The sequence below is a fragment of the Artemia franciscana genome, chromosome 13, assembly GCF_032884065.1.
Source record: "Artemia franciscana chromosome 13, ASM3288406v1, whole genome shotgun sequence".
In the NCBI taxonomy this organism is placed as follows: domain Eukaryota; kingdom Metazoa; phylum Arthropoda; class Branchiopoda; order Anostraca; family Artemiidae; genus Artemia; species Artemia franciscana.
Window position 1 is genome coordinate 42,288,588 of NC_088875.1, and position 25,253 is coordinate 42,313,840.

At 36.4% G+C, this 25,253-nt stretch overlaps 1 protein-coding gene across 4 annotated transcripts in view; it reads right to left on the bottom strand.

Annotated features, from left to right (window-relative positions):
- LOC136034957 (uncharacterized) overlaps nt 1–25,253 on the bottom strand; it is a 147,051-nt gene that overhangs the window by 11,022 nt on the left and 110,776 nt on the right. For 2 of the 4 annotated variants that reach the window (XM_065716503.1, XM_065716502.1), the window contains one exon: nt 23,318–23,515. The exons of the other annotated variants lie outside the window; for them this stretch is intronic. In XM_065716503.1, the coding sequence (XP_065572575.1) occupies nt 23,329–23,515 (187 nt within the window). In that variant the 3' untranslated portion in view covers nt 23,318–23,328. The remainder of the gene's footprint in view (nt 1–23,317; nt 23,516–25,253) is intronic. 4 annotated transcript variants of the gene reach the window in all.

Consider the following 25,253-nt stretch of genomic DNA (forward strand, 5'->3'; position numbering starts at 1 on the left):
TCTTCAAAAATGTGGAATTTTGTATTTTTTTGCCAGAAGACAGATCAAGGATGCGTGTTTATTTATTTTATTTTTTTTTTTTTTCAGGGATGACCGTATCTATTCAGTGGTCCCAGAATGTTACAAGAGGGCTCATTCTAACGGACTCAAGTGCCCTTTTTGAGTGACCAAAAAATTGGAGGACCCCTAGGCCCCCCCTCACGCACATTTTTCACCAAAGTCACCGGATCAAAATTTTGAGATGCTCATTCTGTTCAGTCTAGTCAAAAACCTAATAACTATGTCAATGAGGACGACTCAATCCCCCACAGTCCCCGGGGGTGGGCCTGCAAGTTACAAACTTTGACCATTGTTAACATATAGTAATGGTTATTATGAAGTGTACAGACGTTTTCAGGGGGACTTTTTCACGTTGGGGTGGAAGTGGGTCGAAGAGGGGGTTACGTGGGAGGATCTTTCGATGGAGTAATTTATCATGAGGGAAGAGAATTTCCATGGGGCGCAGCATTTTCTAGCATTTAAAAAAAAACTATGAGAAACTAAATAAAAAAAAATTCACCTGGAACTAATGAGTAGCATTAAAACTTAAAACGAAATCAAAATATTACTTTTATAAAGGGGTTTGTTTCTCCACAATACTTTGGTCTTAATGCTTAAGTATTTTTTAGTAATTTCAACTATTTATTCTATGGTCTTTGTGATTCAGGGGTCATTCTTAAAGTTTCAGGATAAAATTCAAGCTTTAGAGTAAAGAGCGAGGTATTGACGAGGGGGCAAACCCCCCTCATATACGTAATAAAAATACACAAATATAGAAGTTCGTTACGTAAGTTAATTCGTAGGGTACGTATGTTTATCAAACAGTTCGTGGTAACGAACTGTAGTAAGGAGCGACCCGGCTCAATAGTAACCGAAAATCTAAAAAATGGAATTTTGGTGCCAATAGTTACATCAAAAGAATTGCATTTTAATGCTGATTTTAAATATATAAGTTTCATCAAGTTTAGTCTTACCCATCAAAAGTTGCGAGCCTGAGAAAATTTAACCTGTTTCAGAAAATAGGGGGAAACACCCCGCTAAAAGTCATACAATCTTAATCACACCATTAGATTCAGCGTATCAGAAAACTCGGATGTAGAAGTTTCAAGCTGCTATCATCAAAAATGTGGAATTTCACATTTTTTGCCAGAAGACAGATCACGGATGCGTGCTTATTTTTATTTTTTTTTTCAGGGGTGATCGTATTGAGTCAGTGGTCCTAGAATGTCACAAGAGGGCTCATTCTAAAGGAAATTAAAAGTTTTAGTGCCCTTTTTCAGTGATCCGAAAAATTGGAGGGCATCTAGCCGCCCTCCCGCGCTCATTTTTTCCCCAAAGTCACCGGATAAAAATTTTGAGATGGTCATTTTATTCACCATAGTCGAAAAACCTAATAACTATGTCTTTGGGGACGACTCACCCCCCTCTTCACAGTCCCCGTGGGAGGGGCTGCAAGGTACAAACTTTGACCAGTGTTTGCATATAGTAATGGCTATTGGGAAGTGGACAGACGTTTTCAGGGGGATATTTTTGGTTCGGGGGAAGGGAAGTTACGTTGGAGGATCTTTTCCTGGAGGTATTTGTCATGGGGGAAGAGAATTTCAATGAAGGGGGCGCAGGATTTTCTAGTATAATTTAAAAAACAATGAAAAAATAAATATGAAAAGTTTTTTCAACTGAAAGTAAGGAGCAGCATTAAAACTCAAAACGAACAGAAATTATTACGCATATGAGGTGTTCACCTCCTCATAATACCTCGCCTTTTACGCTAAAGTGTTTTTAGGAATTTCAAATATTTATTCTACGGCCTTTGTGATCAGGGGTCATTCTTAAGGAATTGAGAGAAAAATTAAGCTTTAGTGTAAAGAGTGAGGTATTGACGAGGGGGTGAACCCCTCATATACGTAATAAAAACATAAGAAACATAAGAATATAGATGTTCATAAAGTAAGTTAATTTGTGAGCTACGTATACTTTTTACTAATGAAAACGTTCGTAAACATTTAAAGTTCCAGGTGCCTTTTTAAGTAATCAAAAGATTTGAGGGCAGCTAGGCTTCCTCCTCCGTTCCTTTTCTTCTCAAAATCTTCGAATTAAAACTATGGGAAAGCCATTTAGCAAAAAAAAGAAAATAAATGCAAATTTCGTTTTAATTATTTATGTGCTGAGAGCCAAAATAAAAACATGCATTAATTCAAAAACGTTCAGAAATTAAATAAAAAATACAAGTTTTTTTAACCACAAATAAGGAGCGACATTAAAACTAAAAACGAACAAAAATTATCCCGTATATGAAAGGGGTTGTCCCTTCTGCAACGCCTTGCTCTTTACGCTAAAGTTTTTTTATTATTTTGAAAAGTAAAGTTGTGACATAGTCAAACTTTAGCGTAAAGAGCGAGGCGTTGAAGAGGGGACAACCCCTTTCATATAAGGAATAATTTCTGTTCGTTTTAAGTTTTAATGTCGCTTCTTACTTGCAGTTAAAAAAAACTTTTTTTTTTAATTTAATCCAGATAAAAGACAAACCGCTGGATGAGAGCGGTTTCTCCTATATATTAAATAATGGCTCTATAGAAATAATGGCTAGGGCCTATAGAAAGGGTGTTTTTTCGTAAAAATATTACGATCAGGCTAGAAGACTGAGAGATTCAGCGTTGAGTGCTGGCTCAAGTGTTTCGACCAATTTAGTTTTCTTTAGAAATGTTGAAGAGGCTTTGGTAAAAACTATTATTTTAAGCAAAAATTACCAATTTATACGTTAGGGTTTGGATTCAGATGTAATCTAACTGTCTAGCACTGTCCAATTGAAAGGATCTTAATTTCCTGAATGAATTACGATCTTGCCCACTATGAGGTATTTTGGGGGATGGTTTTGGAAATTTTTTATTTAACGTGCAAGTCGGCAAATCTAGGAGCCAGTGGGGTTGATTGAGGAGGGGGCTATAACCTTCTCCTCAATATTTTGAAAATATATTTGTATGTATTTTCATTGAAAATACATTGAAAAATTGAAGACACAAAAAAAACCACCCAGACTAGATTTTAGACATTTCTTTATTCCCCCCCCTCTACATTTCCATGAAGAGACACCACTATTAAAGATTAATAGTAGGTTACTTTTTGAGTAAATTGCTTCATATTATTCCTGCTCATATGAAAGTGGTCCCCCCCCCATAGAAAAAGGTCCAAGCGGCAACTTTGAATATTGCATAACATACCGCTATACGAATTAGAACAGCTAATTTGTTGATTCACATCTCATGCTCATCTTTTGACTTGGTAAATATTAGTGAAGGCTTGCAATATTAGTTAAACACGGATGACATAATCTAGAAGAAAGGTAATTTCTTTCCACCACATGAATTATTATTTAGTTAAATACCGAAGAATCCGTCCTGATGGGCAAAAGCACAAAATGCTGAGCTGGAAAATCACAGAATGAACGGTTAGTCATTACAGACTTACCATTAATGCTATTATTAAACTTTTGGAGACAATTTAATAGCCCAAGACCAAACATCGAGGCATAATTAAATATTTATTCGGAATTACTATAATTATTAGTACGTTAATGCCGTGACGAAAGAAACCATCCTCTTTAGATATATTAAATTTAAAATTGCATTTTTTTTTTTGTTAAGTTCAAAATGATTATGAGACAAAGGAACAAAGATTAGACAAATTTAAGGATAAACTGTTCTGCACAAATTAATGTCTGAAAATTCAGAGAATCAACAAAAATAAGCGAACTACGTGGAAAAATATAAGAAAATTTAGCCTATATCATATGGAAAACGCGTAAAATCCTTGACATTTGTATGCTACCTATATTTTGCCATTGCCTCTATACAGAAGTGAATCTCCTCGTCTCCTCATATAGCGCTTTATATAGCGTATTATCTTTATATTAAGCGTATCAGAAAACTCGGATGTAGAAGTTTCAAGCTGCTATCTACAAAAATGTGGAATTTCACATTTTTTGCCAGAAGACAGATCACGGATGCGTGTTTGTTTTGTTTTTTTTTCCAGGGGTGATCGTATTGAGTCAGTGGTCCTAGAATGTCACAAGAGGGCTCATTCTAAAGGAAATTAAAAGTTTTAGTGCCCTTTTTCAGTGATCCAAAAAATTGGAGGGCATCTAGCCGCCCTCCCAAGCTCATTTTTCCCCCAAAGTCACCGGATCAAAATTTTGAGATGGTCATTTTATTCACCATAGTCGAAAAACCTAATAACTATGTCTTTGGGGACGACTCACCCCCCTCCTCACAGTCCCCGTGGGAGGGGCTGCAAGGTACAAACTTTGACCAGTGTTTGCATATAGTAATGGCTATTGGGAAGTGTACAGACGTTTTCAGGGGGATATTTTTGGTTCGGGGGAAGGGAAGTTACGTTGGAGGATCTTTTCCTGGAGGTATTTGTCATGGGAGAAGAGAATTTCAATGAAGGGGGCGCAGGATTTTCTAGTATAATTTAAAAAACAATGAAAAAATAAATATGAAAAGTTTTTTCAACTGAAAGTAAGGAGCAGCATTAAAACTCAAAACGAACAGAAATTATTACGAATATGAGAAGTTCACCTCCTCATAATACCTCGCCTTTTACGCTAAAGTGTTTTTAGGAATTTCAACTATTTATTCTACGGCCTTTGTGATCAGGGGTCATTCTTAAGGAATTGAGAGAAAAATTAAGCTTTAGTGTAAAGAGTGAGGTATTGACGAGGGGGTGAACCCCTCATATACGTAATAAAAACATAAGAAACATAAGAATATAGAAGTTCATAAAGTAAGTTAATTTGTGAGCTACGTATACTTTTTACTAATGAAAACGTTCGTAAACATTTAAAGTTCCAGGTGCCTTTTTAAGTAATCAAAAGATTTGAGGGCAGCTAGGCTTCCTCCTCCGTTCCTTTTCTTCTCAAAATCTTCGAATTAAAACTATGGGAAAGCCATTTAGCAAAAAAAAAAAAAAAAAAATGCAAATTTCGTTTTAATTATTTATGTGCTGAGAGCCAAAATAAAAACATGCATTAATTCAAAAACGTTCAGAAATTAAATAAAAAATACAAGTTTCTTTTAACCACAAATAAGGAGCGACATTAAAACTAAAAACGAACAAAAATTATCCCGTATATGAAAGGGGTTGTCCCTTCTTCAACGCCTTGCTCTTTACGCTAAAGTTTTTTTATTATTTTGAAAAGTAAAGTTGTGACATAGTCAAACTTTAGCGTAAAGAGCGAGGCGTTGAAGAGTGGACAACCCCTTTCATATAAGGAATAATTTCTGTTCGTTTTAAGTTTTAATGTCGCTTCTTACTTGCAGTTAAAAAAAACTTGTTTTTTTTTTTAATTTAATCCAGATAAAAGACAAACCGCTGGATGAGAGCGGTTTCTCCTATATATTAAATAATGGCTCTATAGAAATAATGGCTAGGGCCTATTGAAAAGGGGTTTTTTCGTAAAAATATTACGATCAGGCTAGAAGACTGAGAGATTCAGCGTTGAGTGCTGGCTCAAGTTTTTCGACCAATTTAGTTTTCTTTAGAAATGTTGAAGAGGCTTTGGTAAAAACTATTATTTTAAGCAAAAATTACCAATTTATACGTTAGGGTTTGGATTCAGATGTAATCTAACTGTCTACCACTGTCCAATTGAAAGGATCTTAATTTCCTGAATGAATTACGATCTTGCCCACTATGAGGTATTTTGGGGGATGGTTTTGGAAATTTTTTATTTAAAGTGCAAGTCGGCAAATCTAGGAGCCAGTGGGGTTGATTGAGGAGGGGGCTATAACCTTCTCCTCAATATTTTGAAAATATATTTGTATGTATTTTCATTGAAAATACATTGAAAAATTGAAGACACAAAAAAAAAACACCCAGACTAGATTTTAGACATTTCTTTATTCCCCCCCCCCTCTACATTTCCATGAAGAGACACCACTATTAAAGATTAATAGTAGTTTACTTTTTGAGTAAATTGCTTCATATTATTCCTGCTCATATGAAAGTGCCCCCCCCCCATAGAAATAGATCCAAGCGGCAACTTTGAATATTGCATAACATACCGCTATACGAATTAGAACAGCTAATTTGTTGATTCACATCTCATGCTCATCTTTTGACTTGGTAAATATTAGTGAAGGCTTGCAATATTAGTTAAACACGGATGACATAATCTAGAAGAAAGGTAATTTCTTTCCACCACATGAATTATTATTTAGTTAAATACCGAAGAATCCGTCCTGATGGGCAAAAGCACAAAATGCTGAGCTGGAAAATCACAGAATGAACGGTTAGTCATTACAGACTTACCATTAATGCTATTATTAAACTTTTGGAGACAATTCAATAGCCCAAGACCAAAAATCGAGGCATAATTAAATATTTATTCGGAATTACTATAATTATTAGTACGTTAATGCCGTGACGAAAGAAACCATCCTCTTTAGATATATTAAATTTAAAATTGCATTTTTTTTTTGTTAAGTTCAAAATGATTATGAGACAAAGGAACAAAGATTAGACAAATTTAAGGATAAACTGTTCTGAACAAATTAATGTCTGAAAATTCAGAGAATCAACAAAAATAAGCGAACTACGTGGAAAAATATAAGAAAATTTAGCCTATATCATATGGAAAACGCGTAAAATCCTTGACATTTGTATGCTACCTATATTTTGCCATTGCCTCTATACAGAAGTGAATCTCCAGTATTTTTATCGGGGGGAAGCAAGAGGGGCTCATGCCCAGATAATCAAGGGGCATGGGCTTTATAATATTTTTTTCCAAATTATTGGGGGGGCAACAGCCCCCTTCCCTACCTCAAACGATGCCCCTGTCTCTATACGATATATATTGGATGATACCCATATACTCTGAGACTCGGGGAAGGGGGTATAAGTCACATTTTGTTACGGGGGGGGATTATAACACAAAAATCTGTACTTTTAGGATTTTTGTTCGTATGGCGTAAGTATTTTTTAAGACCATTATTGGGAGGATTCCTCCCCTTCCCTCCAATGCTCAGCTATGTGTTTAATTCTATGCAAATTTGCATACCAGCTGGTCCTTAGCCAAAATTTAATTTTCTAATGGAGGGGGGGGGGTCAAATGCATGATTAAGCGTGTTGTAGGCCGTAATTTTTCTGGTGGTCTTTAGCAACAGTCTCAAAGGGAACTCCTTCTATGTGTACAGGTATGAACACATCTTCAATGTTAGAAACCTACCAGCCTTCAAGGCCGTATACAGGAGAGGATTAGTGAATTTGAACCTCCCCTCCAAAAGAAGTTTGTTCGACTTGTAAAAACGCAACAAAAATGCATATAAGCAATTTCATGCATGTTTTTGTACCCCCCCCCATCATGAACCAAAAGTATCATGAATATTGCCCTGATAGCATGGTAAAGAGAGTGACAATGAGCTTCATGTGTAAAATTTAAAATAAAATTTGAATCGACTAAACCATGGCCTTTTTTAAAACCACTTGTCATTATATGCAGATACCAAAATTCAATTTATAGCCCAGATATTATCGCAAGAAGTAACCACATTATGACAATGAGAGCGTAGTTAAGTTTGACAAGCTTAATAATATAAGTTATATTAACTAATTATATTAATCGACCCATTAAATTGACTTTTACTTATAGGTGGTGATATTCAGGGTTGTTTACTTAAGAATTTGGTTTAAACGAAAAAATCTCATCGTTCCCCTTTGTATTTTTTTCAAAGCTTGACAAAATAGTTTCACTGATTAATTTATATTTTTTTTTTTTACTTAGATAGCCTCCTCGACGGAAAGGTTAAATGACAGCGACTGTAGAAAAAAGAGTTTTTTTTTTATCTTAAATATTGGTCACAAAAATACATTCAAAGAGGAGAAGAGGTAATATGATGAAAGGAAAAAGATTTGACGTTAAATATGTCTCGTTAATTGTTTCAGCTTTGGTTCAACTTAAAAAAGAACAAGATAAAAAAGATTTACGATACTAAAAAGGAGAATGCTAACGAGGTAGCATTCTCTCTCTTTATCTGTTACCAGGCGAATCCTCCCCCCTCCACCCGAAATGGATGATTTTCACCCCCTGAATCCTACATATATCTGAATCTTCGTTTTTCAGCCTGGGGGTCATTCGCCCTTAGAAAATGGGAAAATTTGGCCAGAAAAAGTTACATAACCCTCAGAGACGTGCAGGTAACCCCCTGAGATGTGCAAAGGGATGAATTAAGCTTTCCTAAGTGTTCCTGAATTTCTTGGTGCTTTTTATTCAAATTATCAAATAATTTATTAATTTTTCCTCCCCGTCAAAAAACTATGTCTGCATTCCTGAAAACCATTATATACTAAAGTTTCTTATATTGTTAAAGTAATCGTGGATTTCAATCGAATAAAAAAAAAAAATCTAAAAGTAGGAAGTTAAAGTAGAAAGTTTGAGAGATGAATCGATCAACGACTAATGAGGTAATTGAGAACCTTGAATAAAAACGTTAATTATGCGCGTAAACTTTATTTAGGTTATGATGTCTTTGCCTCTTTTTTACCCAATGGAGGGGGGATAAACCATAAAAAAAGTTAAAAACAATAATGCAAGAGCATCTCAATCAGTTGTTCGTAAAGATAATAGGCCTGATTAAAATAAAGCAAGTCAGAGCAATCTACGCATCAATCATGTTGAAATTACCATTGTCTAAATATCTTCTGTTCAGCCATCAGAATTTCTAATTCACTAATTGTAAATATTGTTTTCGAAAAAGCATATCTCATTGCCAAGTCATATACTTGCTATATAACAGCCAACTGTCATCAAAGAAAGGTGGCTTGAATGTATTACCATTTTTAGCTTGACATCATTCATATCCTGACAAGCCATCATTGATTAATTCCACACCGCCACTTTTTTGTGATCAATATAGTAATTATAATGATTGCCAGTTGTAAATGAAAAGCAGACAATTGATATATGCGCTGATGTGGCACCAGCGCCGTCCTAGCCTTTGTCCGTAAAGACAGGGGTTTAGCTCCTGTACTTGCACTTCTTGTACCCATTGCACTTCCTGATTAAATGGTCATAAAATGGATATCAGTAAATCCAGTAGGGACTGTAGAGTTCAATGTCTTATTCTTTACCCTTTTTCTTTCTTATCCTTACAAGTGCTGATACTAGGCTACAAGCAGGAGAGGGGTTATAACCTCCTAGCCCCAGGTTGACATGGTCTAAAATAATTATGAAATTACTTTAAGGTCTAGCCGAAGTCCAGACATTTTAATCCCTAGGAAGATTTATTTGCGAAAGAACTAAAATTCGAGGAGAAAATTAAAGAAATTATTATTCAAGGACAATTTTTTTTTTTTGGGGGGGGGGGGGGGGTTCAACTCTTACGCAAGAAATAGCAGGAAAACACGGACAAATTAAACATTTCGTAAGGAAAATTAATCATTTTGCAAAGTTTGGGGGGCGAATCCCTCCCCTGCATGCGTGCCTGATGCGTGCCTGTGGTCTGGTCATCATTATTTGCCAGGGTGCGGTAAAAACTTGTGGAAATTACAAATACAAAATACAAAAATTTAAACAATTGCTTGGAGCGAAGTGACCAATTTACTTTATTTTATTTATCTAGTACGGGTCCAAAAAAGAAATTCTATAGATTGAGTGCTGCTTGTGTATTTGTATATCTGAATTTGTATTCGGATAAGACAGTAATCACACATGACAAATAACTACACCTTGCATAATTGGGTTCATATAAACGGTTCCCGTATCTCCATACTTCTTCGCAACCTTCTGTCGACAATTTCTGGTAACAGCGGTTACAACTAACTAATACTTCACTGAATTACTCAAGAACAATCTATGTCTTTAGTCCCTTTGTGTAATTCATGTATTCTCACGCGCTCCGATAACAGCCGCATCTAGTCTTTTGAGGGGAATTTTTGATTTCGGTAGTGAAGTATTTGAAGGGACTGCAGCCAGCAAGTATATATTATAGAAATAAGTTTCTGATTGTTGAATATAATATTTTTGGCTCTATTTTTTGATACCCCACAACAACAATGTCAAGTGCAGCAATCTAGAATGCAAATCCGAAAAAGGTTTTATAATTATTTTGGAATTGTAAAAAAAAAATTGTCGACTTTAAGATTTCAATAGATCAAAATATTCACCAGATTTTTTTCTAACTGTTAAAATAAAAACCGCCAAGATCACTAAGTCAGGAAAGCCAGGTAAACTCGAAATGTTTAACATGGGAGGTATTGGAAGACTCCTTGAGTGTCCGTCCTGCCTTAAGTATCAAGGATATTGAACATGAAATCCGATTGTTTAAATTAGTTAAGTGGGTCTTAAACATAGGGCCATACCCATAATTTTTTCGGGGGGGTTTTTGCTCAAAGATTTTTTCGGGAGAGAGGGGTATACAAAAAAAAACTAAAAAACAGATAAAAAACATAGAAATTTGTTTATATCTACTTTTGTTACGTTTTTACAAGTCAGACAAACATTTGAATTTTTTCTGGGGGGGGGGGGGGGTTAAACACTACCCCCGGGTACGGCCTTCCTTAAAAAATAACACAACCATATGTGCCTTAAATAATTACGACAAAATCTGAAATTTGTTTCTGAATAAAAAAAAATGCAGTTATGCAGTTTTGATATCAGCGGGCACCAAATTAAAAAAAGAAGTAAAATGGGTGAAATATTAGCAAAAAATTAATTAAAAACACATGGCTTCAAACAAGGTAAGAGGCTGTATCTTTCCGTTTAAGATATATTGATCTTTGAGAATCATTTGATTGTCAATGTTTGAATTTGGTTTGGGGGTTTGACGCCCTCCTCCTCAAAGTATTTGTAAGAAGTAGTGTACTATACAGTGCTCCTACGGGAACGCTTTATTCGGGCACTAAAGCTACAGACTGTATCAAATTTGGGCCATGACCTACTTACAGACAGGTATACGACGCTTATCCCATTTGTATAGTATTCCTTTCTGAGCATGAATAGTAAATACTGGATCTCCATTGAATAAAAGCAATATCCAGTTATCATTATATTTCATACTTAAGCCGTAACAATTATATGAATAAATGTTTCAAATTTTGAAAATATTGTTTAGTATAGGTATATGCATAAGGTTTAAATTAATAAAGTTGTATATATTTTAAGCAATGATACGACAGACCTTGGTTATCAATGTCTCAACCTACAAGACCCCATTGCCCCTCTTCCTTTTTTTAATTTTTTTTGAAGTTCAATTTATTTATTTTTATTTTTTAACTTCAATTGGTTTTAATTAGAAATTTTTTCCACTTTTTTTCATATTTTAAAATGACAAAAAATATACAACAAAAAAAAATCACATGTGATATTTCCAAAATGTGAAATGAAGATGATATAGATATGTTAGTCCTGATTTTTCCTATTAAAAAATATTTTAATAGTAACACTTTTCTTTTTTCAGTAAGAGTTTTTTGGGACTTTTTCCATGTCTTAAAATAACATAAAATTCACTGGCAGTAAAATATGAAATGAATAGGATGTATATATGTTAATAGTGTTTTTTCCTATTAGAAAAATAATGTTTGTAACGAGATTTTTTTACTTAGAATTTTTGGCTATTAGTGGCTGGTTATGTCAAGTGATTTTTTTTGGATGGGTGCCATATGATAATAGCTTGTGATACTAAATAAAAATATTAGCTAAGTATTTCCAAATCTTGTATGATATTATCAAACATCTTGCGCTACATTATCAAACTCTCACCGGATATAAGGAGAATCCCTATTACATTATCGAGACCTTACGTGGTATTATCAAGATCAACACACAAACACACAAAGACAGAAAGAGAAACAAGCAAACAGTCGCTCAGACACGAAGGCACAGAGAGTAAGACAGACAAAAACAGATACAAACACAAGGATTCAAACATACAAACAGACAAAGACAGACACTGGGACAAGCGAACATCCGCCAAGACACACATGCACAGAGAGTGAGAGAGACAAAACACAAACAAAGACACAGATTCAGATATATAAACCGACAAAGACAGACACTAGGACTAGCAAACACCCACCGAGACACACAGGTACAGAGTGAGAGAGACAAAACGCATACAAACACACAGATTCAGCAATACAAACAGACTCTGGGACAAGCTAACACCCGCTCAGACACACAGGCACAGATAATGAGAGAGACAAAAATAAATACAAACAAATAGATTCAGACATGCAAACAGACAAAGATAGACATAAGAACAAGAAAGCACCAGCCCAGACACAACGACAGAGAGAAGGAGAGTGACAATAATACATTCAAACACACAGATTTGGGCATACAAACAGACAAAGACAGACACTGTGACATGCAAACACCCACCCAGACATACAGGCACAGAGTGTGAGAAAGACGAAAATACACACGAAAACGTAGATTCAGACATACAAACAGACAAAGGCAGACATAGGGACAAGAAAGCACCAGCCCGGACACATAGGCACTGAGATTGAGAGAGACAAAAACACATACAAAAACACAAATTCAGATATACAAACAGACAAAAACAGACACTGGAGCAGGCAAACACCTGCACCGACACACAGGCACAGTGGGAGAGACAAGCAAACAGCCTGTCAGTTTCTACCTGCAACAGGGTACCTGCAGCAAACCTATAACCCCCACCTTTTTTTGAAGTTATTTCAAGAAAAAGATAGGATTATAGGTTGGCTGCATATAACCGGGTGCAGGTAGAAAGTGACTGGTGGTTTACTTGTCTCTGTCACTGCGCCTATGCGGCTGAGCAGGTGTTTCCTTGTCCCAGTGTCTGTCTTTGTCTGTTTGTATGTCTGAATCCGTGTGTTTGTATGTGTTTGTGTCTCTCTCACTCTCTGTGTCTTTGATTCTTGGCGCGTGTTTGATTGTCCCAGGGTCTGTTGTTGTCTATTTGTTAGTCCGAATCTGTGATTTATAAGTATTTTTGTCTCTCTCATTCTCTGTTCCTGTGTGTCTGAGCGGATGTTGCTTGTCCGAATGTCTGTCTTTGTTTGTTTGCATGGCTGAATATGTTTTTTTATTTGCATTTGTCTCTCTCACTCTCTTTGCCTTTGTGTCTGGGCGGGTTTTTGCTTGTCCCAATGTCTGTCTTTGTCAGTGTGTTTATCTGAATATGTGCGTTTGTATGTATTTTTGTCTCTCTCACTCTCTGTCCCTGTGGTTATGGGTGGGTGTTTGCTTGTCCCAGTGTCTGTCTTTGTCTGTTTGTATGTCTGAATTTTGTGTCTCACTCTCTGTGCCTGTGTGTCTGGATGGGTGTTTGTTTGTCCCAGTGTCTGTCTTTTAATTCTCTAATTCTCTGTGCCAGTGTTTCTGGGCGAGTGCTTACTTTTCCCAGTGTCTGTTTTAGTCTGTTTATATGTCTGAATCTGGCGGGTGTTTGCTTGTCCAAGGGTCTGTATTTTTATGTTTGAATTTGGATGTTTGTCTGTGTTTTTGCGTCTCTCACTCTCTATACCTGTGTGTCAGTGCGGGTGTTTGCTTGTCCCAGTGTCAGTCTTTGTCTATTTGTATATCAGAATCTGTGCGTTTGTACATGTTTTTGTCTGTCTCACTCTCTGTGACTGTATGTCTAGGCAAATATTTATTTGTCCCAGTTTCCGTCTTTGTCTGTTTGTTTGTCTGAATCTGTGTGTTTGGATGTGTTTTTGTCTCTCTCACTCTCTGTGCCTCTGTGTATGCACGGGTGTTTGCTTTTCCCCAGTGTCTGTCTTTGTCTGTTTGTATATCTGGATCTGTGGGTTTGTATGTGTTCTTGTCTCTCTCACTGTCTGTGCCTATGTGTCTCGGTGAGTGGTTGCTTGTTACAGAGTCTGTCTTTGTCTGTTTGTATGTCTGAATTTTTGTGTTTGTATGTGTTTTGTCTCTCTCATTCTCTTTGTCTGTGTGTCTGGGTGGGTGTTTGCTTATCCCAGTGTATATCTTTGTCTGTTTTTATGGCTGAATCTGTGTGTTTATATGCGTTTTGTCTCTATCACTCTCTGTTTATGTGTGTCTGGGTGGGTGTTTGCTTGTCCCAATGCCTGCCTTTGTCTGATTTATGTCTGAACCTGTGTGTTTGTGTGTGTTTTTGTCTCTCTCACTCTCTCTGCCTCTGTGTCTGGGCGGGTGTTTCCTTGTCCGAGTGTCTGTCTTTTTATGTTTGTATGTTTGAATTTGTGTGTTTGTACGTGTTTTTGTCCCACTCACTCTCTCTGCTTTGTGTATGGGTTGGGGTTTGTTTGTCACAGTGTCTTTCTTTGTCTCTTTTATGTCTTAATCTGTGTGTTTGTATGTGTTTTTGTCTCTCTCACTATCTCTGCCTGTGTGTCTGAGCGGGTGATTGCTTGCCCCAATTTCTGCGTTTGTCTATTTGCATGTCTGAATTTGTGTGTTTTTATGTGTTTTTGTCTCTCTCATTCTCTGAGCCTATGTGTCTGGGCGGGTGTTTGCTTCTTCCAGAGTTGGTCTTTGTCTGTTTGTATTCCTGAATATGTGTATTAGCAAGTGTTTTTGCCTCTCTCACTCTTTATGCCTTTGTGTTTGGGTGGTTGTTTGCTTGTACCAGTGTCTGTCTTTTGCTGTTTGTAGGTTGAATCTATGCGTTTGTATGTGTTTTTGTCTCTCACACCCTCTTTGCCTGTGAGTCTGAGGGGGTGTTTGCTTGTCCCAGTGTCTCCGTTTGTCTGTTTGTATGTCTGAATTTGTGTGTTTCTATGTGTTTTTGTCTCTCTCACTATCTGTGCCTTTGTGCCTGGGTGGGTGTTTCCTTATCCAACTCTCTGTCTTTGTCTATTTGTATGTCTGTATTTGTGTGTTTTTATATATTTTTGGGTCTCTCACTCGCTGTGCCTGTGTGTCTGAGCGACTTTTTGCTTGTCTCTGTGTCTGTCTTTGTCCGTTTGTACTTCTCCATCTGTGTGTTTGTATGTGTGTTTTATCTTTTTCTCTCTGTACCTGTTGGTCTCAGCGACTGTTTTTTTGTCTCAGTGTTTGCCTTTGTGTGCTTATGTGTTGATTTTTATAATACCACGTAAGGTTTTGATTATGCAATTGATGATTCTCGTTATACTAGGCGAGAGCTTGATCACGTGGTGCAGTATGTTTTACAATATCGGACAAGATTTTGGTACTATCATACAAGATTTGGAAATACTTGTCTAAACTTTTCATCAATATCACAAGCCATTATTATATGGCACCTTTCCATAAAAAAGCGCGACATAATAGCCTCAAAAATTCGAAGTCCAATAAAAAGTCTAAGCACAAAAAATTCCCAAAAAAAGTCCCAAAAAATGTAAGTAAAAAAAGGGAAAATTGTTACTACAAACAATATTTTTCTAATAGTTAAAATCACAACTATCATATCTATATCATCTTCATTTCATATTTCTAAAATAGCACAAGTGATTTTTGTAAGTATATTTATGTAATTTTAAGACATGAAAAAAAGTTGAAGAACAGCTAAGTAAAAAAAGACCAATAAAGGGGGGGAATTTAGGGTAGGGGCATTGGAGCATTGGAGTTTGGGACATGGATGAACAAGGGCTGTCGTATCATTGCTTAAAATATGTACAACCTTATTAATTTCAACTTTATGCATACCCCAAGATTAAACCATATTTTCAAAAGACAAAACATTCATTAATATCATTGTTATGACTTGAATATTAAGCATTATAATAACTGGACATTGCTTTTATTCAATGAAGATCAAATATTTGCTAATCATGTTCAGACAGGAATGTTAAGCAATTGAGGTAAGTGTCGTATACCTGTCTTTAAGTAGGTCAATGACCCAAATTCAATATAGTCTCTAGCTTTGCTGCCGAAATAAGGTGTTCACGTAGGAGTATTATATAGTAAACTACTGTCTGGCTCGTAGAAAATGTAATAAAAATGCATAAAAACAATTTTTGATGTGTTTTAAAGTTGTTTTTTTTTTATAAAGCCTCCCTCAAAAAATCCTGGATGCGGCCTTGTCAGATATAGCCTATGAGTTTTACCTATTTATTTTCACGGTTCAATGTGACAACAAATGAAAATGTAGCACTGTCCTAAGAACTTCACAACTTCTGAAACAACTAAAAGAAAACCAGAAGAAATCGTGGTTCTAAGGTATGAATAGATCTAATATAGGTTAAGAGGAGGGGGAGGGTGTTTTTATTTTGATGCCCTTGGTACTTTAAGAACTCGTTAAAATGGAGTAAAATGAAGCGCTTTAAAAGGTTATATTCCCTCCTAGAGATCATTTGGTCGGCTTGTCCTCTAAGCGAAATCATAGCTAATCTCATACTCGTGAGCAGTGCCGCTGACGAGCAATGTTTTTTCTACGTAGTATGGTAGCAAGGAAACATGGGATTTTTGACCTTAAAAAGGACGTATCCCGTATTTTGCTCGGGGGAGGGGGTTACGGAAAACTTTATAAAAAATTAAAATTTGTTTATATTCATTTTTGTTACATTTTTACTAGTCGGACTAAAATTCATACCCGGTAACCCCAAGACAGAATACGGCTTTCGGCCTGAAATAATTAAAATCTTATAAAAAATGTGAAAATTACGTGATTATAGTGAAGACAAGATTTCATGTGTGATGTTTACTACAAAATAGTTCAGGCCAAATTTCTAGAATCACAATATGAATTAGGTAAGTACACAGAGATTTATCTCGGGTGGCACAGAAGCATAAAAAATACACAAAATAAGTGTGCATTATATGAAAATTCAAGAACTTATACAAAGAACCATAACAGTTTCAAAGTTATATGGGGTCACAGACAAGCCCCACCCTTTAGATATGTACTTTAAATGAGGCTTAATGCTTTGTCTTTTGATCTCGACTTAATCCTCGAGATCAATTTCGGTAAAACATTCAAGTACCATAACATCTTAGTCACCAATTCAATTTTACTTATTGTTTCCGATACTAAAGCACTCGATTCAATTTCGAGCTCTTAGTTTGGCTCAGACATTTACATACGAGGAAGCGCATTTGGGACACCGCTCCCCCAACCTCAGCACCTTAATAATTCCTCTGTTATTTAATATATTTTGCATGGGATTAGGCCAGTTTATTGCCATCTTCCTCTTGCCAGATTTTGACTTGACTTAAAGCTTCTGCCGTATGATATGTGGCGTAGAGAGCATAGCACACTTGCTACTCCAGGTGGACCGATCTGTGGTTACGAGTGGGCCTCGACAGCACTTTTGAAAGCTGTCCTTCCATCTGGTCTGAGGTCTACCCTCGGGCGTAACTAGAAATAGGATTTAGGTTCGAAGTCGTATATAATTCTAGCAAGGGCTGTCGGTGACATCCGAAGGAGATGCCCAAACAATCTCAGAGTTTGCTGGGCAATTTGTGCTGACAATAGAACTAGGTGAATAAGGCCAAGGAGCCTTTCAATCGTCCCATCGAAGCCCCTTGATTCGCAGAGCCAGATTTTGTGTCCCATGAAATTTCTACTTGGATGCCTCAATAGACACGCAACCGCGTGAAAAAAATTTAATACCAGTGAAATACGGAACTCGAAATACTTCTTTTCAAGTTTCAAATATATACATTTTAAAAAGAAAAAGAGTGATTGTTTTCTTATAATTCCGCGATAAAACAAGAGCTAAGAGCTCATATGGCACTTGTGACGAGGTCGGAAGAACCAAGAGCCAAGAGCTCACATGGCATGAGCTCTATTAAAACTATAAAAATCAATAGATTGATTTAAAAGGAAAGTCAGAGGCTTAATGCCAATGGGGATTTAAAATAAGAGCTCTGAGACAAAAGATAAGAGATGAGACAAATTCATTAAGATCCAGTCACCCACTCGCAAGATAAAAATACATCCTTTTTCTAATTTTTCCTCTTTCTTGAGCCCCCCAGATGGTCGAATCGGGGAAAACAATTTTATCAAGTCAATTTGTGCAGGTCCCTGACACGCCTACCAATTGACGTCGTCCTAGCACGTCCAGAAGCACCGAACTCACCGAAGCACAGGACCCCCCTAACTCCCCCAAAGAGAGCAGATCCAGTCCGGTTACGTCAATCACGTATCTACGACGTTTGCTTATTCTACCCACCAAGTTCCAACCCGATCCCTCCACTTTAAGCGTTTTCCAAGATTTCCGGTTTCCCCCTCTGACTCCCCCCAATGTCACCAGATCTGGTCGGGGTTAAAAAAAACCTCTGAGGCATGAGTTCCTTATAGTATCAAATTTCATTAAGATCCGGTCACCCGTTCTTAAGTTAAAAATACCTCAATGTTTCTCATTTTTCCGAATTATTACCCCCCCCCCCCAAAGAAAAAAATCCCCAAAAAGAGCGGATTCAGTCCGATTATGTCAATCATATATCTAGGACTTGCTTAAATTTTCTTAAATTTTTCCTCTCCCTCCAGCCTCCCAGTCCATTTGTGCACCAAATCCAAAATCATAGAATGTCCAGAAGCACCAAACTCGCCAAAGAACTGGAACCCCCCAACTCCCCCAAAGAGAGTGGATCCGTTCCAATTATGTCAATCACGTATCTAGAACTTGTGCTTATTCTTCCCACCAAGTTTCATCCCAACCTCTCCACTCTAAGCGTTTTCAAAGATTTCCAGTTTCCAAGATTTTTCTTTCCCTCCTCCAACCCCGTATGTTCCCGGATCCGATTCAAATTGAAAATGGAGCATCTGAGCCGCAAAATCTTTCTATATATCAAGTTTCATTAAGATCTGATCACCCATTCGTAAGATAAAAATATCTAAATTTTCACGTTTTCCAAGATTTCCGGTTTTCCCCTTAAACTCCCCCTAATGTCTCTGGATCTGGTTGGGATCTAAATTAAAGCTCAAAAGCACAAGATCTTTCTAATCAAATTTCATTAAAATCTGATCAGCCGTTCGTAAGTTGAAAATACCTCATTTTTCCAATTTTCCCGAATTACTCCCCCCCCCACCAGCTCCCCCAAAGAGAGCGGATCTGGTCCGTTTATGTCAGGCACGTATCTTGGACTTGTGATCTGATTAGATTAAGATCTGATCAGCCGTTCGTAAGTAGAAAATACCTCATTTTTCTAATTTTCCCAAATTACTCCCCCCCCCCACCAGCTCCCCCAAAGAGAGCCGATCTGGTCCGTTTAAGTCAGGCACGTATCTTGGACTTGTGCTTATTCTTCCCACCAATTGTCATCTTGATCATTCCGCTTTAAGCGTTTTCCTACATTTTCTGTCCCCCTAACTCCCCCCAATGACACTGGATCCGGTCGAGATTTAAAATAAGAGATCTGAGTTACGAGGTCCTTCTAAATATGAAATTTAATCAAGATCCGATAACTCCTTCGTAGGTTAAAAGCACCTCGTTTTTCCTAATTTTTCAAAATTAACCCTTCCCCTAACTCCCCCAAAGAAAGCAGATCCGTTCCGGTTATGCCAATCACGTATATAGGACTTGTCTTTATTTTTCTCACTAAGTTTCTTCCCGATCCCTCCACTCTAAGCGTTTTCCAAGATTTTAGGTCCCTTCCTGACCGGATCTGGGTCGGGATTTAAAATGAAAGGTCTGAGACACAATATCAATCTAAATATTAAATTTTATTAAGATCCGATCACGCGTTCGTAAGTTAAAAATACTTCATTTTTTCTTTTTCCCGAATTCACCGTCCCCCCTCCCCGGATGGTCGAATCGAGGAAAAGACTATTTCTAATTTAATCTGGTCCGGTCTCTGATACGTCTGCCAAATTTCATCGTCCTAGCTTGTCTGGAAGTGCCTAAACTAGCAAAACCGGGACAGACAGACCGACAGAATTTGCAATCGCTATATGTCACTTGGTTAATACCAAGTGCAATAAAAAGCGTAAGTTTCATTGGGGGAGGCTACGGCTGTGAGATATTTTTTAAGCCAAGAGAGGTCTAAAATGAATTTTAAAATTAAGATTTTAGAGTACATCTAAAATTAAGATTTTAGAGTACATCTAAAATGAAGGTCAAACAACCCATCTTCTTAAAATCTGATTGGCTCTTGTCAAGGTCGTATCCAGAATTTTGTTCAGGTAGAGGGGGAGGGGTACAAAATAAAAATGATAAAAAACAGGTCAAAAACTTGTTTACAAGCATCTCCTTGCATTTTTCTGAGCCAGACAAACATTTCAGGAGGATTCACGATTCACCCCCTCTGTCGGCGAGGTTTTCAATAAAAATGGGTAGCAATACAGGGAACTTCAAAGCTGACAAAGCGAGCAGATTATATTTTCTTGAGCAGATTCATAGCATTTTCCTAGCATGTGTGCAAGAACATTTTTAGGGACTGCCCTTTCCAGAACTTGAAAAAAAATTCTGTTCTGTTTGATAAAAAAAATAAAATAAAATTCCCATTTTCTAATGATGCAAGTTCCATTAAAACTGAGTATTTCCATCCCCGGGACAAAACAAGAGATATTAAGTGTCTTTTTTAAGATTTCCAGGATATTAAGCGTCGACTTTTAGTTTCCTCCCGTTTTTTTTTTAAACAAAATCATTTTTCGATGTCGTCTGGATTTTGTTGTATGGATGCTCACATTTTCTAAAACAGTTAAAATCCTTCCCCCAGCACAAAGAAATTACATGGTTTTTCTAAGATTTCTAGAAATAAACGTGGGCACTTAGTTCCCTGTTTTTTCGGAAAATCAACATCATTTTCCGATGTTGTCTGGATTTTGTTGTTGGAATTTTTTGTCTGGATTTTCACATTTTCTAAAATTCTGAAAATGCGTTTCCAGCACAAAACGGGAGAAATTAAATGGTTTTTCTAAGATTTCTAGAAAGAAAGTGTGTGATTTTAGTTTCCTGTCGTTTCTTTGGATCTCTTATTCAAGCCCTACAAGTTATGTGAATGCCACCCAACAAACTATAAACCGTTTGACCTCACAAACGATTATAATGGACGAGACAGGGGTATCCTTTAAGACGCAAAAGCCCTTGAGTTATGACGTTAGGACTTTTTTTGGCTTTAGTTTCCTCATTTTCTATCGCAAGGTTAATTTCATATTTATTTTACTCATTTAAGTTGCTGAGGCGACTTTTAGATATATAGCCAAAATATTCATTTAGTTTTTCTGAAATTCAGTGTCTTTAAGAAACTTGGAGCTTTTATAATTATTTATACATAATTAAAAATACATAATAAATAAATAAATATATTATATAAATAAACTAAATATATATCTATATATATAAAAATAAGTTGTCTGTGGGTCTGTCGACTGACGTCATGTTTGTGTGTCGACTGACGTCATGTTTGTCGACTGACGAAATTACAGACCGGGACATCGGGACACAAATGACGACCGGGACACCGGGAAATAGGGAATATAAATGACGACAGGGACACTCAAAGAGAAAGCGACCGGGACACAAGGAATGTTCGATTAGCAATCACTATCAACAAAGCACCGGGACACAAATGACGATCGGGACACAGGGAATATAAATGACGACCAGGACACTCAAAGAGAAATTACAGACCCGGACACCGGAACACAAATGACGACCGGGACAAAAATGACGACCGGAACACCGGGACACAGGGAATATAAATGACGACCGCGACACTCAAAGAGAAATTACAGACTCCGACACCGGGACACAAATGACGACCGGGACACAGGGAAACAACAACAACGGGGACGCCGGGGGGCACAGGGGGATATATAAATGACGACGGGGACAAAGGGAATGTTCGATTAGCAATCACCATCAACAAAGCTCAAGGGCAATCATTAGAAATGAGGTATAGATCTGAATACAGATTGTTTTTCCCATGGACAATTATATGTTGCATGTTCAAGAGTCGGTAAACCTGACAATCTATTTATATGCACAGACAATGGGACAGCCAAGAATGTTGTATATTCGCAAGTTTTACGTAGTTAAAAATATATATATGTCTATCTATATTCACAAGTGGGACACAGGGACACAACTACAATGGCACGTAACAACTTACACGCGCGCGGGGGGGCTTCGGGGGGGTTGCGAAGCGCCCCCACCAACTAGGTGTTGGGATGGCACGAAGCGCCACCCCAACAGCTAGCATATATATACATATTTACATTTTCTTGTAAACAATCTAAAACTGGCTGCAAAAGTGCAAAGAACTTACAGATATTCCATGCAAGATAATTGACACTTCATATTCTGGTTATTTACCGGCCATATTTTTTTTTTGTTAAAATTGACCATAACTAACCGCGAACGTATGCAATGACTTTAGCGTCAGTGATATGTGACTTATTTGCGATTGATATATTGATCATTGTGACAGTGAATCACTAGCTAGCATGCAATTAATATCAAGCACAAATAAGTGAGGTTTAGACTTGCTTCCTCAAATTATTTAGTCAAGAAAATAACACCTTTTCAGCCTTTGACGGAACAAATTGCGGTTTTTTAACACCGTCCTTGATTGCTTTTAAGTAAAATGAAATCTCATATAGTAATTTTAAACATTTTTTTAACGTCATTGAATAGAGAATATAGTTTTATCTATTATTTAATAAAACTATATTAAAACTATAGAGCCAGAAGTCAGCTAAGGGTACGGGAAGTGGGTAGCTGGACTATTTTTCTGGGTATCATATTAGTAAGAAATCTACTTTTAACTTTATTTTTGTCAGAGGAGGAACTCATTTTGCAAATGTTTTCTGGAAGTTTCAAATTAAACGAGCTAGACTACTAGAAACAAGAAACCTAAACAGCCTTGGGAGGTCCACTCCTTTGAATAGCCCCCCTCCCCCAAATGTTACCATTTTAAGGTGTTTTCTCCAATTTTTTATAATTGTAATACAATTCACCTATTTGTTTTAAATTTGTTCTGAAAGGTTTATCCCCACCCTTTTCAGAATATCGGACTTACGTGCTTTCAGAGATCCCTAGAATTCACAGTTGGTTATATGTATATATACACACACACACACACACACACATATATATATATATATATATATATATATATATATATATATATATATATATATATATATATATATATATATATATATATATATATATATATATATATATATATATATCATCACTTCCGTCACATTACAAATTTATCCCCAAAAGGAGGGGCTGTCATCCAATAAGCAATCATATTGGGCGCTTAGTCTGAAGGCCTTTCAGTCACTGAAGTAAAGTTAGGGGGGAAATCCCCCATCCCCTCCATAATTATCTGAATATTCAGAATAGAAAATATTGGCATGAAAATGTGCTTCTTATGGCTGCCACTCCTTCTTACCTTAAGCACAGCTACTTTTTCCTTTTAAACCAACCAGATACTTTCGATTCCTTTGGTTGAATTTTAACCTGTCTTCCTCCACTTATTTGAGACGGGGGGCTTGGTTCGTCCTCATCCACTTCTCGTTTCCGAGGAGGTCGAGGTGGCTTTCCTCGAGGTCCAGATACTTGTTGAGACGTGGGAGGTGGCTGACGGTTGCTTTAAAAAATTGTTTCCTATTTATTATGCGCTCAAAAATGAATTGTAAAAATAAGCTTTTTCGTGAAAAATAGAACATCCGTCGAGCGGTAAATTTTATTGACAAAATTTTCATACTCTGTCCAAAATTCCCCAACACACAAATCTGATACAACCCCCAAAATAGTAGAATATCGAAAAAAAAGAAAGGCTAGATAAAAGGGACTACGAGGTTCTCCACTGTGAGGGTCACGACTTAGATGATATTGGACATCAGACTCTTAAAAGAGGTTATAGTTTTCGTCAGTTCATTTCAGTTTTTGCTACTAGGTTATACTTTTTAAAGTAGGTTTTATCTTATTGGAAAACAGAATTATACATACTGTAACCACACTTCAAAATGTATCTTTTAGACTAATTCTACAAAGCATAATGCTTTAGAAAAAAAAACATAGTTTTTTCATTACTTTTTAGTGTTTTTTTTTTTTTTTTTTTTTTTTTTTTTTTTTTTTTTTTTTTTTTTTTTTTTTTTTTTTTTTTTTTTTTTTTTTTTTTTTTTTTTTTTTTTTTTTTAGTACATTGGATCTTTTAAATACCCCAAGAAAAACCACAGATAAAGTTAGCCTACTATAGGCATAATTTTCGAAAAAAATACAAACCTTTTTTTTCACTACTTTTAATTCTTTCCAGTAACCAAGGCCATATCCCAGGGGGGAGCGTAACGGATCAAAACCCCTCAGAAATTTTGTCTGGCTTATCTCTTTTTAAGCCAACCCCCAGAGACCCTCCCCCCCACGAACAAAAATCCTGGGTATGTACTTGGCTTTAACCATGCTTTTAAAAAGTTTCTTGTATAAAAATGAAACAGGTCGTATTTAAAACGGTGACATTCATACCTTTTTTTAAATTATAAAACTACGAAGCGTGAACATCAACATCAATAGCTATTTTTTAGTGACGTAAAAAAAGATAAATTACAGTCTAATTTTCAAGGTTTTCATTATGCATGCGGTTTAAATCAGTCCAGGTATTAAAATACTATGCTCAAATGCAAAAGAAAAAAGGTGCTAAATTGTTTAAATTAGCTTCTGGCCTTTGGTTGTCAAGCATCACTTTATTCTGGAACCTTGAGCAGTGTTGAGCGTTAATGTGCTGCAAAAAGTATTTTATCATCATTTGCATTTTAGACATTCACGGATCGAGCGAAAAAAAAAAATCAAAATGTTATGAAAGTTCATTTTTTCATGCACGTTTCCTTGTTTTACTCAAGGTCATTTAGGGGGATAAAACATACTGAAAAATGTGCTTGTTGAAGACTTAACCAAAATTGTAAAATATCTCTCAGCGAAACATGTAATATAGTCAATATAAACAAACCTCTCCGCAGAATACCCTTTCACGAGCTCTTGTTCTTTACATTGATTTAATTTGTGCGTCTTGCCGTGCCACATTTCAAGATGTCTTTTTTAGACTAATTTTACAAGATGTAATACATTAGAAAAAAAACATAATTTTTACATCACTTTTTAGTTTTTGTTTTTTTAGTACATTAAACCTTTTAAATGCTTCAAGAAAAACCACAAATAAACTTACTCTGGTATTTTGGATAACTTGCAGTTTAATCCAAAATACATAAAGAGGGTAATTGAAACTGGCATGTGTACAAGAATTAGTTTCGGAGGGGATCTAATTATGTGTATAAGAAATAATCTTATAGTTTGAATAATAAGTGCCAAGTAATGGACACCACATCAAAACT